This window comes from Cherax quadricarinatus, chromosome 69 (genome assembly GCF_038502225.1).
Source record: "Cherax quadricarinatus isolate ZL_2023a chromosome 69, ASM3850222v1, whole genome shotgun sequence".
NCBI classification, from domain to species: domain Eukaryota; kingdom Metazoa; phylum Arthropoda; class Malacostraca; order Decapoda; family Parastacidae; genus Cherax; species Cherax quadricarinatus.
The window spans coordinates 1,174,763-1,189,248 of record NC_091360.1 but is presented as its reverse complement, the minus strand read 5'-3'; the positions used below and the strand labels follow the sequence as shown (position 1 = coordinate 1,189,248).

General features: G+C 48.5%; 1 protein-coding gene across 2 annotated transcripts in view; it reads left to right on the top strand.

Moving 5' to 3' along the window:
* Nucleotides 1-14,486, top strand: part of dcma (decima) — a 381,550-nt gene that overhangs the window by 333,716 nt on the left and 33,348 nt on the right. For both annotated transcript variants that reach the window (XM_070099808.1, XM_053795871.2), the window contains one exon: nt 8,366-8,532. In XM_070099808.1, coding sequence (XP_069955909.1) covers nt 8,366-8,532 — 167 coding nt within the window. The remainder of the gene's footprint in view (nt 1-8,365; nt 8,533-14,486) is intronic.

Genomic DNA, 14,486 nt, shown 5'->3' with positions numbered 1-14,486 from the left:
AACTCCCATGTACTCCTATGGACTACCATGTACTCCTATGGACTCCCATGTGCACACTTTCACGAAGAGGTAAATTACCTCTATCTAACACCCACAAATTCTTGTAGAGAGGTCAATGACCCTAATCTAACACCTATACCCTTTACATCTAACACATACATGATCACAGAGAGGTCAAGCGGTCGTGAATCCGCCTGAAGACGGATAAATTCTCTAGCTGACGAACGCAGAAACCTTAGTAAACAAAACAACACAAACAGGTCTCTTATTCCCAGGGTGGAGCACCAAGCTGGCTTTTCCCTGCCATCTGCAGATCCTTCCCTAAACCCCCCAATATGTTGTCTCTGACATCTCATTCTCCCCTGCCACCACTCGCTGCCTAGGGGAAAACCATGAGGACCATTAGAGACTAGATAGGGATCCTAGAACTGTTGCAGAGAGTGCTAGAACTGTGGCAGGAAATGCTAGAACAGTTGCAGGAAATGCTAGAACAGTTGCAGGAAATGCTAGAACAGTTGCAGGAAATGCTAGAACAGTTGCAGGAAATGCTAGAACAGTTGCAGGAAATGCTAGAACAGTTGCAGGATGTGCTAGACTGTTGCAGGGAGTGCTATAACTGTTGCAGAAAATGCTAGAACTGTTGCAGGAAGAGCTAAAACTGTTGCAGGGAATCCTAGAATCTCATAGGGAATGCTAGAACTGCCGCAGTATATATACACCACCAAAAGAATAAGTCTTGCAGTGTAACAAGCTAAGAGTTTATATTAATCCCAGTTTTAGGTATTAAAGTATTCTTGACTGGTGGTGAACAGTTGACATACGCCCTTAATGACCCCTCATGTAGTAGATAGGCTTTAAACTTAATTAGGCAACTAATAAGGAACCAATATTATTACGTCATATCACAGATCCTCTTCGGATGGAAGAAGGAAGGTATAAATCTATTTTTCACATATACTGAAGCCTCTAAGGCCTTGATATATACCCACGGCAAATATTCTTTACCAGTTTTAAGGGCTATTCTTTCCAGGATCAAGAATATACGAGGGAATTTTTATTACACCGGACATAATGCATTTTCTTTAAGGTGAGTTGTGTTTGACGAGCGAGCTGGATACATGACATAATATTATGAGTCCTTAAGGGTGTATAGGGCGGTGTTAAGCCTTGAGACTCTCGTCTGGGAGTCCATTTAGTGGAGTAGCATTGTATTGCCCGCCTCCTTTGAATTACCCACTATCCTGAGAGGTTTAAAGAGTGTGTGGTCATTACGCCAGGACATACACCCCTCTTGCCCTCACCTGCTTACCCTCAACCTCACCTGCTAACCCTCAACCTCACCTGCTAACCCTCAACCTCACCTGCTTACCCTCAACCTCACTTGCTTACCCTCAACCTCACCTGCTTACCCTCAACCTCACCTGCTTACCCTCAACCTCACCTGCTAACCCTCAACCTCACCTGCTTACCCTCAACCTCACCTGCTTACCCTCAACCTCACCTGCTTACCCTCAACCTCACCTGCTAACCACTTACCATCACCTGCTTACAACTTATCATCATCTGCTTACCCTCAACTTCACCTGTTTACCACTTTCCATTACCTGCTTACCATTAACCATTACCTAATTACCACTTACCATTACCTGCTTACCACTTACCATTACCTGCTTACCACTTACCATTACCTGCTTACATTCAACCTCTCCTGCTTACCACTTACCATTACCTGCTTACCACTACCATCACCTGCTTGCACTCAACCTCACCTGCTTACCACTTACCATTACCTGCTTACCACTTGCCATTACCTAATTACCACTTACCATCACCTACTTACCACTACCATCACCTGCTTACCCTCAACCTCACCTGCTTACCACTTACCATCACCTGCTTACCCTCAACCTCACCTGCTTACCACTTACCATCACCTGCTTACCACTTACCATCACCGCCTTACCCTAACCTCCCTGCTCACTTCTCTCTCTTTCTCATCTTCTTTCTTGACCATTCTCCTTAACCTGCACTTCCTCTTCCTCCTCCTCCTGTGCTCTTTCTCCTCCTCCTCCTGTGCTCTTTCTCCTCCTCCTCCTGTGCTCTTCTTCCTCCTTCTCTTCCTCCTTCTCCTCTTCCTCCTTCTTCTCCTCTTCCTCTCGCATTGTCCTATTCATTAACCCTCCTCCTCTTCTCCTCCATTTCGAAGTTTATGACCAGCTTCATTCCTGGAAGTTACGAGAGTGTGAAGTTCAGGGAGAGAGCGAGGGAACATGTATGGAAGGAGAAAAAGAAAGAAGAGAAGAAAATAAAAACAACGAAAACCGCATCCTGGTCTCCAAAAACTATATCCTGGTCTCCAAAAACTATATCCTGGTCTCCAAGAACCATATCCTGTTCTCCAAAAACCATATCCTGTTCTCCAAAAACCATATCCTGTTCTCCAAAAACCATATCCTGTTCTCCAAAAACCATATCCTGTTCTCCAAAAACCATATCCTGGTCTCCAAAATCATATCCTGGTCTCCAAAAACCATATCCTGGTCTCCAAAATCATATCCTGGTCTCCAAAAACCATATCCTGTTCTCCAAAAACCATATCCTGGTCTCCAAAATCATATCCTGGTCTCCAAAAACCATATCCTGGTCTCCAAAAACCATATCCTGATCTCCAAAAACCATATCCTGGTCTCCAAAAACCATATCCTGTGTCTAGAAATCACATCGCGGTCTCTAAAAACCGTATCCAAGTACTATATCCTGGTTTCCAAGAACCATATCCTGGTCTCCAGGATATGGTACTAGAGGAGTGGCGGTAGTAGTATCTCTGGTCTTACGAAGGTACCAGAGCAGTATAGGCAGCTATCAGAAAGCCATTCTCACACGAGGCAGTAATAGGCTTTCGTTCTATCTTTTTTCATTACCCTAGGCCTACTGAAGGCAGCTTAGAAATTCCACCGACCCTCTAACACAATGGTAGAGTATTTTTTAAAAAAATATATTGGCTATCATTCGTTCAGTAACTAACCTAACTTCGCAAGACGCGTGTTTATATTACAGCTCAGATGACCTGTACTGTGACATCCTCACTCAGAGGATGTCTTCAGAGTGTTGGCACTTTACTTCCCACCTCCATGACTAAATTTTGGATATATATATATATATATATATATATATATATATATATATATATATATATGCTTCTCTTACTGTTATTTATACAAAAGTTTTTTCAGGGATGAATGTAAAGGAATTTAGAGGTGGTTGTTGCATGATGATGATCCTCGTAAAACTGCCCGTGTTTTGCAACATCAAAGGCAACGTGTGCAATAACACCCCTGTGAAGATGTAATGGCATTACCAGTGTTGCAACACACAACACTGGAACAGAAGAGATGGAATGTACAACAGAAGGTGCTGGTATTGGAATACTGGGTGATGGGACTGGAATACTGGGTGATGGGACTGGGATGCTGGGTGATGGTACTGGAATACTGGGTGATGGTACTGGAATACTGAGCGATGGTACTGGGATACCTGGTGATGGTATTGGGATACTGGGTGATGGTACTGGAATACTGGGTAATGGGACTGGAATACTGGGTGGCGGTACTGGAATACTGGGTGGCGGTACTGGAATACTGGGTGATGGTACTGGAATACTGGGTGATGGGACTGGGATACTTGGTGATGGTACTGGGATACTGGGTGATGGTACTGGAATACTGGGTGATGGTACTGGAATACTGGGTGGCGGTACTGGAATACTGGGTGATGGTACTGGAATACTGGGTGATGGGACTGGGATACTGGGTGATGGTACTGGAATACTGGGTGATGGTACTGGAATACTGGGTGATGATACTGGAATACTGGGTGATGGTACTGGAGTACTGGGTGATGGTAGTGGTGCACTGGGCGCTGGTAACACGTCAAATGTGATTCATGGGGGGGGTAAGGGAGGGAGAAAGGACCAAGAGAGATAAAGGGAGGGAGAGAGGTTTAGACGGAGAGAGGGAATTCTCACGTAATGATATACTCAAACTGGTCTCAGACCGAGCGGCGGGGGGCAGTGACCCCCGAAATCCTCTCCAGGTATGAAAATGGAATTAGAGCAGGAAAATTATATAATTGAATGATAAAGCAGAATAACGGATGATAAACTATAATGAGGCAACAGAAATAATGAAAGAGGAATTATTAAGAAGAAAGGATGTGGCTAGAATGGTGAAACTAGAATAATGAAACCAGGTGTGTACCTGACAACACAGGTGTGTACCTGACAACACAGGTGTGTACCTGACAACACAGGTGTGTACCTGACAACACAGGTGTGTACCTGACAACACAGGTGTGTACCTGACAACACAGGTGTGTACCTGACAACACAGGTGTGTACCTGACAACACAGGTGTGTACCTGACAACACAGGTGTGTACCTGACAACACAGGTGTGTACCTGACAACACAGGTGTGTACCTGACAACACAGGTGTGTACCTGACAACACAGGTGTGTACCTGACAACACAGGTGTGTACCTGACAACACAGGTGTGTACCTGACAACACAGGTGTGTACCTGACAACACAGGTGTGTACCTGGCAACACAGGTGTGTACCTGGCAACACAGGTGTGTACCTGGCAACACAGGTGTGTACCTGACAACACAGGTGTGTACCTGACAACACAGGTGTGTACCTGACAACACAGGTGTGTACCTGACAACACAGGTGTGAGAGCAGGCATTACAATGGGTGTTTGATGAACTTCGAATAAATTGTAACGTTCTCTGTGCTGGTCATGTTCCTTGATGCTAAAGATTTTCAACAGCTTCAAGGTTCAAGAATCCTACACCAGCATCAAGGCACCCACCATGAAGGTTCAAGATCCCTTCACCAGCATCAAGGCACCCACCATGAAGGTTCAAGAACCGTACACCAGCATCAAGGCACCCACCATGAAGGTTCAAGAACCCTACACCAGCATCAAGGCACCCACCATGAAGGTTCAAGAACCCTACACCAGCATCAAGGCACCCACAATGAAGGCTCAAGAACCGTACACCAGCATCAAGGCACCCACCATGAAGGTTCTAGAACCCTACATCAGCATCAAGGCACCCACCATGAAGGTTCAGGAACCGTACACCAGCATCAAGGCACCCACCATGAAGGTTCTAGAGCCCTACACCAACATCAAGGCACCTACCATGAAGGTTCAAGAACCCTACACCAGCATCAAGGCACCCACCATGAAGGTTCAGCCCTGAACCTTGGACACTCGGACCAAGGAGGTCTGTGGCTCACCTTTAGGCTTACAATTCTCTCGGTTTCTCAGGCAAATGTTCCTTTCTTTACTTGACACCATCTTTACTGTTCTCTCTTCTTCCTTTCCGCCTACGTCTCCCTCCCTTCCAAGTTCTTTCCATTCCTTAGCACTATCTTTGCTGTTCTTTCTTTCATTTCCCTTTTAAAGACAATTAACAGCATCACATAAAACAAGATCTCTGAAGCCAAATATATGTAGTGTGTGTGTTTGTGTGTGTACTCACCTATTTGTTGTTGCAGGAGTCGATTCACAGCTCCTGGCCCAGCCTGTTCCCCGGTCGCTACTAGGTCCACTCTCTCCCTGCTCAAGGAGTTTCATCATACCTCTTCTTAAAGCTATTTATGGATCCTGCCTCCACTACATCACTTTCCGGACTATTCCACTTTCTGACAACTGTGTGTGTGTGTGTGTGTGTGTACTCACCTATTTGTACTCACCTATTTGTGGTTGTAGGGGTCGATTCACAGCTCCTGGCCCCGCCTCTTCGCTAATTGCTACTAGGTCCTCTCTCTCCCTGCCCCATGAGCTCTATCATACCTCGCCTTAAAACTATGTATGGTTCCTGCCTCTACCACATCACCTTCTAGGCTATTCCATGGCCTGACTACTCTATGACTGAAGAAATACTTCCTAACATCCCTTTGATTCATCTGAGTCTTCAACTTCCAACTGTGACCTCTTGTGTTTGTGTCCCATCTCTGGAACATCCCGTCTTTGTCCACCTCGTCTATTCCGTGCAGTATTTTATATGTCGTTATCATGTCTCCCCTGACCCTCCTGGCCTCCAGTGTCGTCAGGCCGATTTCCCTCAACCTTTCTTCATAGGACAATCCCCGTAGCTCTGGGACTAGTCTTGTTGCAAACCTTTGCACTTTCTCTAATTTCTTGACGTGCTTGACTAGGTGTGGATTCCAAACTGGTGCTGCATACTCCAGTATGGGCCTGACGTAGATGGTATACAGAGTCTTAAACGAATCCTTACTGAGGTATCGGAACGCTATCCGTAGGTTTGCCAGGCGCCCGTATGCTGCAGCAGTTATCTGATTGATGTGCGCCTTAGGAGATATGTTCGGTGTTATACTCACCCCCAGATCTTTTTCCTTGAGTGAGGTTTGCAGTCTTTGGCCATCTAAACTATATTGTGTGTGCGGTCTTCTTTGCCCTTCCCCAATCTTCATGACTTTGCATTTGGCAGGGTTAAATTCAAGGAGCCAGTTGCTGGACCAGGCTTGTAGCCTGTCCAGGTCTCTTTGTAGTCCTGCCTGATCCTCGTCCGATTTGATTCTTCTCATTAACTTCACATCATCTGCAAACAAGGACACTTCTGAGTCTATCCCTTCCGTTATGTCGTTCACGTATACCAAGAACAGCACAGGTCCTAGGACTGACCCCTGTGGAACCCCGCTTGTCACAGGCGCCCACTCTGACACCTCGTCGCGTACCATGACTCGTTGTGCGTGTGTGTGTGTGTGTGTGTGTGTGTGTGTGTGTGTGTGTGTGTGTGTGTGTGTCTGTTTGACAGTCCTCCTGCCGGTATATTTGACTACATCAACGGCTGCCAACAGCAGACAGACAACGCCTTGCACATTAACAAAAACAAAAATACCTGCGCGTGTCACCGCGCAAGAACACTGCGACAAATGGAAGACAGCGGCCAGCAAGGTTCAATTAAGTGCTGTTAGTGCCACTTTACCGCTATGTACGAGGCGAGGGAGAGAACAGGGAGGCGAGGCGAGGAAAGGGAGAAACCAGGAAAGAAATGATAAAGGAAGATTGCCATTTTTTTGCAATATTGTATGGTATATTTCTTCTCCCACCCCATATGTTATCGTACCGAAAGTGGCCGGAGGGGGCGGGGAGAGAACCTTAGGCTTTTCTGTCTTTGACTCTCAAACCTAGGTAATACACAGTAGTTATTAATCCAGGTTGAAGCAGATAGTTCTTGTCAGCAGGTAGCCTCAGTGTGTATTTACAGGTCATCTGTTATCCGGCGTTTCCATGTACTCGTATGTACTACATGTACTCCAATATACTCCCTTGTGCTCCTATATACTCCCATATATTCCCATGTACCGACATGTACCCCGGTACACTTCTGTGTCCCACTTGTACCTCAGTATATTTCAGAATACTTGTGTGTACTCCAGTATACCTCCATGTAGTACATAGTACTCTCAAGCAGTCCCATGTTTCTGTCTCCACGCTATTTGGCTCAGATTAACTCTGATACATGTCATCTCACTATATTTTCAGCACGAACAATGAATGTTTGATCATCATGGTGAAGTGTGTGAGTATGGTGACACAATACCAACAGAGATCTTTCACTGAAACAACGTTTCACCCTGTGTAGATCTTTATCAACGCTGCACACAGAGCGAAACTTAGACAGAAAACGACTACCGAGAAGGACTATCTACTCTTGTCTATATTAATAACTATTTTGAATTATCTTGGTGTGTGAGTCATGCATAGAAAAGCAGAAGGCTCGCTTGTTGTGCTTATTATTACGTAAAAAATTAACTATATTAAACTAGCAAGATCACTCTTTATGTGTAGATATAGTCAATGTTGACATTGTTTGTTAAGTCTAATTTACTGAGGTAATGTTTCTAACCCCCCTCCTCCATCACTGCCTCCCTCTCTCCCTCACTGCCTGCCTCCCTCACTGCCTCCCTCTCTCCCTCACTGCCTGCCTCCCTCACTGCCTCCCTCTCTCCATCACTACCTCTCTCTCTCCCTTACTACCTCCTTCTCACCCTTCACCTTCTCGGATTTATCAAGGCTGAGGGACTGATCACCTCAACTTATTACCCACGTCTTCTACAGTCACCAGTATTTATTATCTGTATTGGATTGATAAAGTCACTGGTGGGCGAAACATCTCAGTGAATAAAGATTCCAAGCGTTACACATATGTCTTCTTCATGTCAACACGTTTCTCCCTCAACAATAACCACCTCTCTCTCTTCCTCACCACTAACCACCTCTCTCTCTCTCTTCCTCACCACTAACCACCTGCCTCTCTCTCCCTCACAGCTGGTGGTGGAGATCAACTCTCAGGTGGCACTCTTCAGGGATCTCTTAATATGTGTGGGTCAGGCAAGAGACGGTCCTGAACTTCGTGAACGCATCCGTAAAGTTCGTCGCCAGTGTGTTGACACTTGTAAACACGCCTCGCAGCTCCTCCTTCCTGGCATCAAGAAGTAAGTAATACAATATATTTCGAAATGGAAATGAATCACAAATACACATAGGAGAGAGAAGATTGTGGCGACATTTCGGTCTGAGTTTGACCACATACACGTATTATTATTATTATTATTATTATTACTACTACTACTACTACTACTACTACTACTACTACTACTACTACTACTGAAGAGCGAAACGTTGCCATAGTAAATTGTCACATTAGCTGCACTTGTGTCCTTTTACTTAACACACACATACAAGTCACACTAACACACGATGGTGTGACTTGTTTATGGTACAAGACCGAAACGTCTTCATAATCTTCTCTTTCCTATGTGTGGGTTATTTGTCTATATTTCCAGTTCGTAATAAAAATAATTTTTTTATTTCTCAACATATGTAAGGATTATATATAGTGGTGATACTGCCAGTATCACCACTGCCAGTATCACCACTGCCAGTATCACCACTGCCAGTATCACCACTGCCAGTATCACCACTGCCAGTATCACCACTGCCAGTATCACCACTGCCAGTATCACCACTGCCAGTATCACCACTGCCAGTATCACCACTGCAAATATCACCACTGCCAGTATCACCACTGCCAGTATCACCACTGCCAGTATCACCACTGCCAGTATCACCACTGCCAGTATCACCACTGCCAGTATCACCACTGCCAGTATCACCGCTGGCAGTATCACCGCTGCCAGTATCACCACTGTCAGTATCACCACTGTCAGTATCACCACTGTCAGTATCACCACTGCCAGTATCACCACTGTCAGTATCACCACTGCCAGTATCACCACTGTCAGTATCACCACTGTCAGTATCACCGCTGCCAGTATCACCGCTGCCAGTATCACCGCTGCCAGTATCACCGCTGCCAGTATCACCGCTGCCAGTATCACCGCTGCCAGTATCACCACTGCCAGTATCACCGCTGGCAGTATCACCGCTGCCAGTATCACCACTGTCAGTATCACAACTGTCAGTATCACCACTGCCAGTATCACCACTGCCAGTATCACCACTGCCAGTATCACCACTGCCAGTATCACCGCTGTCAGTATCACCGCTGCCAGTATCACCGCTGCCAGTATCACCACTGCCAGTATCACCACTGCCAGTATCACCGCTGCCAGTATCACTGCTGCCAGTATCACCACTGTCAGTATCACCACTGCCAGCATCACCACTGCCAGTATCACCATTGACTGCATCACCACTGCCAGTATCACCACTGCCAGTATCACCACTTCCAGCATCACCACTGCCAGTATCACCACTGCCAGTATCACAACTACTTGTATCACCACTGCCAGTATCACCACTGCCAGTATCACCACTGCCAGTATCACCACTGCCAGTATCACCACTGCCAGTATCACCACTGCCAGCATCACCACTGCCAGTATCACCACTGCCAGCATCACCACTGCCAGTATCACCACTGCCAGCATCACCACTGCCAGCATCACTACTGCCAGTATCACCACTGCCAGTATCACTACTGCTTGTATCACCACTGCCAGCATCTCCACTGCCAGCATCACCACTGCCAGTATCACCACTGCCAGTATCACCACTGCCAGTATCACCACTGCCAGCATCACCACTGCCGGCATCACCAATGCCGGCATCACCACTGCCAGCATCACCACTGCCAGCATCACCACTGCCAGCATCACCACTGCCAGCATCACCACTGCCAGCATCACCACTGCCAGCATCACCACTGCCAGCATCACCACTGCCAGCATCACCACTGCCAGCATCACTGCCAGCATCACTGCCAGCATCACCACTGCCAGCATCACCACTGCCAGCATCACCACTGCCAGCATCACCACTGCCAGCATCACTACTGCCAGCATCACCACTGCCAGTATCACCACTGCCAGCATCACCACTGTCAGTATCACCACTGCCAGTATCGCCACTGCCAGCATCACCACTGCCAGTATCACCACTGCCAGCATCACCACTGCCAGTATCACCACTGCCAGTATCACCACTGCCAGCATCACTACTGCCAGTATCACCACTGCTAGTATCACCACTGCCAGCATCACCACTGCCAGTATCACCACTGCCAGCATCACCACTGCCAGCATCACCATTGCCAGTATCACCACTGCCAGCATCACCACTGCCAGCATCACCACTGCCAGCATCACCACTGCCAGCATCACCACTGCCAGCATCACCACTGCCAGTATCACCACTGCCAGTATCACCACTGCCAGTATCACCACTGCCAGCATCACCACTGCCAGCATCACCACTGCCAGCATCACCACTGCCAGCATCACCACTGCCAGCATCACCACTGCCAGCATCACCACTGCCAGTATCACCACTGCCAGCATCACTGCCAGCATCACCACTGCCAGCATCACCACTGCCAGCATCACCACTGCCAGCATCACCACTGCCAGCATCACTACTGCCAGCATCACCACTGCCAGTATCACCACTGCCAGCATCACCACTGTCAGTATCACCACTGCCAGTATCGCCACTGCCAGCATCACCACTGCCAGTATCACCACTGCCAGTATCACCACTGCCAGTATCACCACTGCCAGCATCACTACTGCCAGTATCACTACTGCCAGTATCACCACTGCTAGTATCACCACTGCCAGCATCACCACTGCCAGCATCACCACTGCCAGCATCACCACTGCCAGTATCACCACTGCCAGTATCACCACTGCCAGCATCACCACTGCCAGCATCACCACTGCCAGCATCACCACTGCCAGCATCACCACTGCCAGCATCACCACTGCCAGCATCACCACTGCCAGCATCACCACTGCCAGCATCACCACTGCCAGCATCACCACTGCCAGTATCACCACTGCCAGCATCACCACTGCCAGCATCACCACTGCCAGCATCACCACTGCCAGCATCACCACTGCCAGCATCACCACTGCCAGCATCACCACTGCCAGTATCACCACTGCCAGTATCACCACTGCCAGCATCACCACTGCCAGTATCACCACTGCCAGTATCACCACTGCCAGTATCACCACTGCCAGCATCACCACTGCCAGCATCACCACTGCCAGCATCACCACTGCCAGCATCATCACTGCCAGCATCACCACTGCCAGCATCACCACTGCCAGTATCACCACTGCCAGCATCACCACTGCCAGCATCACCACTGCCAGTATCACCACTGCCAGCATCACCACTGCCAGCATCACCACTGCCAGCATCACCACTGCCAGCATCACCACTGCCAGCATCACCACTGCCAGCATCACCACTGCCAGCATCACCACTGCCAGCATCACCACTGCCAGTATCACCACTGCCAGTATCACCACTGCCAGTATCACCACTGCCAGTATCACCACTGCCAGCATCACCACTGCCAGTATCACCACTGCCAGTATCACCACTGCCAGTATCACCACTGCCAGTATCACCACTGCCAGTATCACCACTGCCAGTATCACCACTGCCAGTATCACCACTGCCAGCATCACCACTGCCAGTATCACCACTGCCAGTATCACCACTGCCAGTATCACCACTGCCAGTATCACTACTGCCAGCATCACCACTGCCAGCATCACCACTGCCAGTATCACCACTGCCAGTATCACCACTGCCAGTATCACCACTGCCAGCATCACCACTGCCAGCATCACCACTGCCAGTATCACCACTGCCAGCATCACCACTGCCAGCATCACCACTGCCAGCATCACCACTGCCAGTATCACAACTGCCAGTATCACCACTGCCAGCATCACCACTGCCAGCATCACCACTGCCAGCATCACCACTGCCAGCATCACCACTGCCAGCATCACCACTGCCAGCATCATTACTGCCAGCATCACCACTGCCAGCATCACCACTGCCAGCATCACCACTGCCAGCATCACCACTGCCAGCATCACCACTGCCAGTATCACCACTGCCAGCATCACCACTGCCAGCATCACCACTGCCAGTATCACCACTGCCAGTATCACCACTGCCAGTATCACCACTGCCAGTATCACCACTGCCAGTATCACTACTGCCAGCATCACCACTGCCAGCATCACCACTGCCAGTATCACCACTGCAAGTATCACCACTGCCAGTATCACCACTGCCAGTATCACCACTGCCAGTATCACTACTGCCAGCATCACCACTGCCAGCATCACCACTGCCAGTATCACCACTGCCAGTATCACCACTGCCAGCATCACCACTGCCAGCATCACCACTGCCAGTATCACCACTGCCAGCATCACCACTGCCAGCATCACCACTGCCAGCATCACCACTGCCAGCATCACCACTGCCAGCATCACCACTGCCAGCATCACCACTGCCAGCATCACCACTGCCAGCATCACCACTGCCAGCATCACCACTGCCAGCATCACCACTGCCAGTATCACCACTGCCAGTATCACCACTGCCAGTATCACCACTGCCAGTATCACCACTGCCAGTATCACCACTGCCAGTATCACCACTGCCAGTATCACCACTGCCAGTATCACCACTGCCAGTATCACCACTGCCAGCATCACCACTGCCAGTATCACCACTGCCAGTATCACCACTGCCAGTATCACCACTGCCAGTATCACCACTGCCAGCATCACCACTGCCAGCATCACCACTGCCAGTATCACCACTGCCAGTATCACCACTGCCAGCATCACCACTGCCAGCATCACCACTGCCAGTATCACCACTGCCAGTATCACCACTGCCAGTATCACCACTGCCAGTATCACCACTGCCAGTATCACCACTGCCAGCATCACCACTGCCAGTATCACCACTGCCAGTATCACCACTAGTTACAAAAACTTCAATAATGCCGGATTTGCATAATTCAGATAAAAGTTATCTTGGATTCATCAACGTCTCATGAATTTTCGATGAGTTTTATGGACAAAACTTCAACAAGCAGAGATGAAAACAGCAACAGCCTCACTTGAACAGTAGTTGTCAACGGTATGGTCAGGCCCAACTTCGGTAAAGGGCATTTATGTTCAACTGAACAGTTCAGGACAGGCTCAACTGAACAGTTCAGGACAGGCTCAACTGAACAGTTCAGGACAGGCTCAACTGAACAGTTCAGGACAGGCTCAACTGAACAGTTCAAGACAGGCTCAACTGAACAGTTCAGGACAGGCTCAACTGAACAGTTCAGGACAGGCTCAACTGAACAGTTCAGGACAGGCTCAACTGAACAGTTCAGGACAGGCTCAACTGTACAGTTCAAGACAGGCTAAACTGAACATTTCAAGACAGGCTCAACTGAACAGTTCAGGACAGGCTCAACTGAACAGTTCAAGACAGGCTCAACTGAACAGTTCAGGACAGGCTCAACTGAACAGTTCAGGACAGGCTCAACTGAACAGTTCAAGACAGGCTCAACTGAACAGTTCAGGACAGGCTCAACTGAACAGTTCAGGACAGGCTCAACTGAACAGTTCATGACAGGCTCAACTGAACAGTTCAGGACAGGCTCAACTGAACAGTTCAAGACAGGCTCAACTGAACAGTTCAGGACCGGCTCAACTGAACAGTTCAAGACAGGCTCAACTGAACAGTTCAGGACAGGCTCAACTGAACAGTTCAGGACAGGCTCAACTGAACAGTTCAAGACAGGCTCAACTGAACAGTTCAGGACAGGCTCAACTGAACAGTTCAGGACAGGCTCAACTGAACAGTTCAGGACAGGCTCAACTGAACAGTTCAGGACAGGCTCAACTGAACAGTTCAGGACAGGCTCAACTGAACAGTTCAAGACAGGCTCAACTGAACAGTTCAGGACAGGCTCAACTGAACAGTTCAAGACAGGCTCAACTGAACAGTTCAGGACAGGCTCAACTGAACAGTTCAAGACAGGCTCAACTGAACAGTTCAGGACAGGCTCAACTGAACAGTTCAGGACAGGCTCAACTGAACAGTT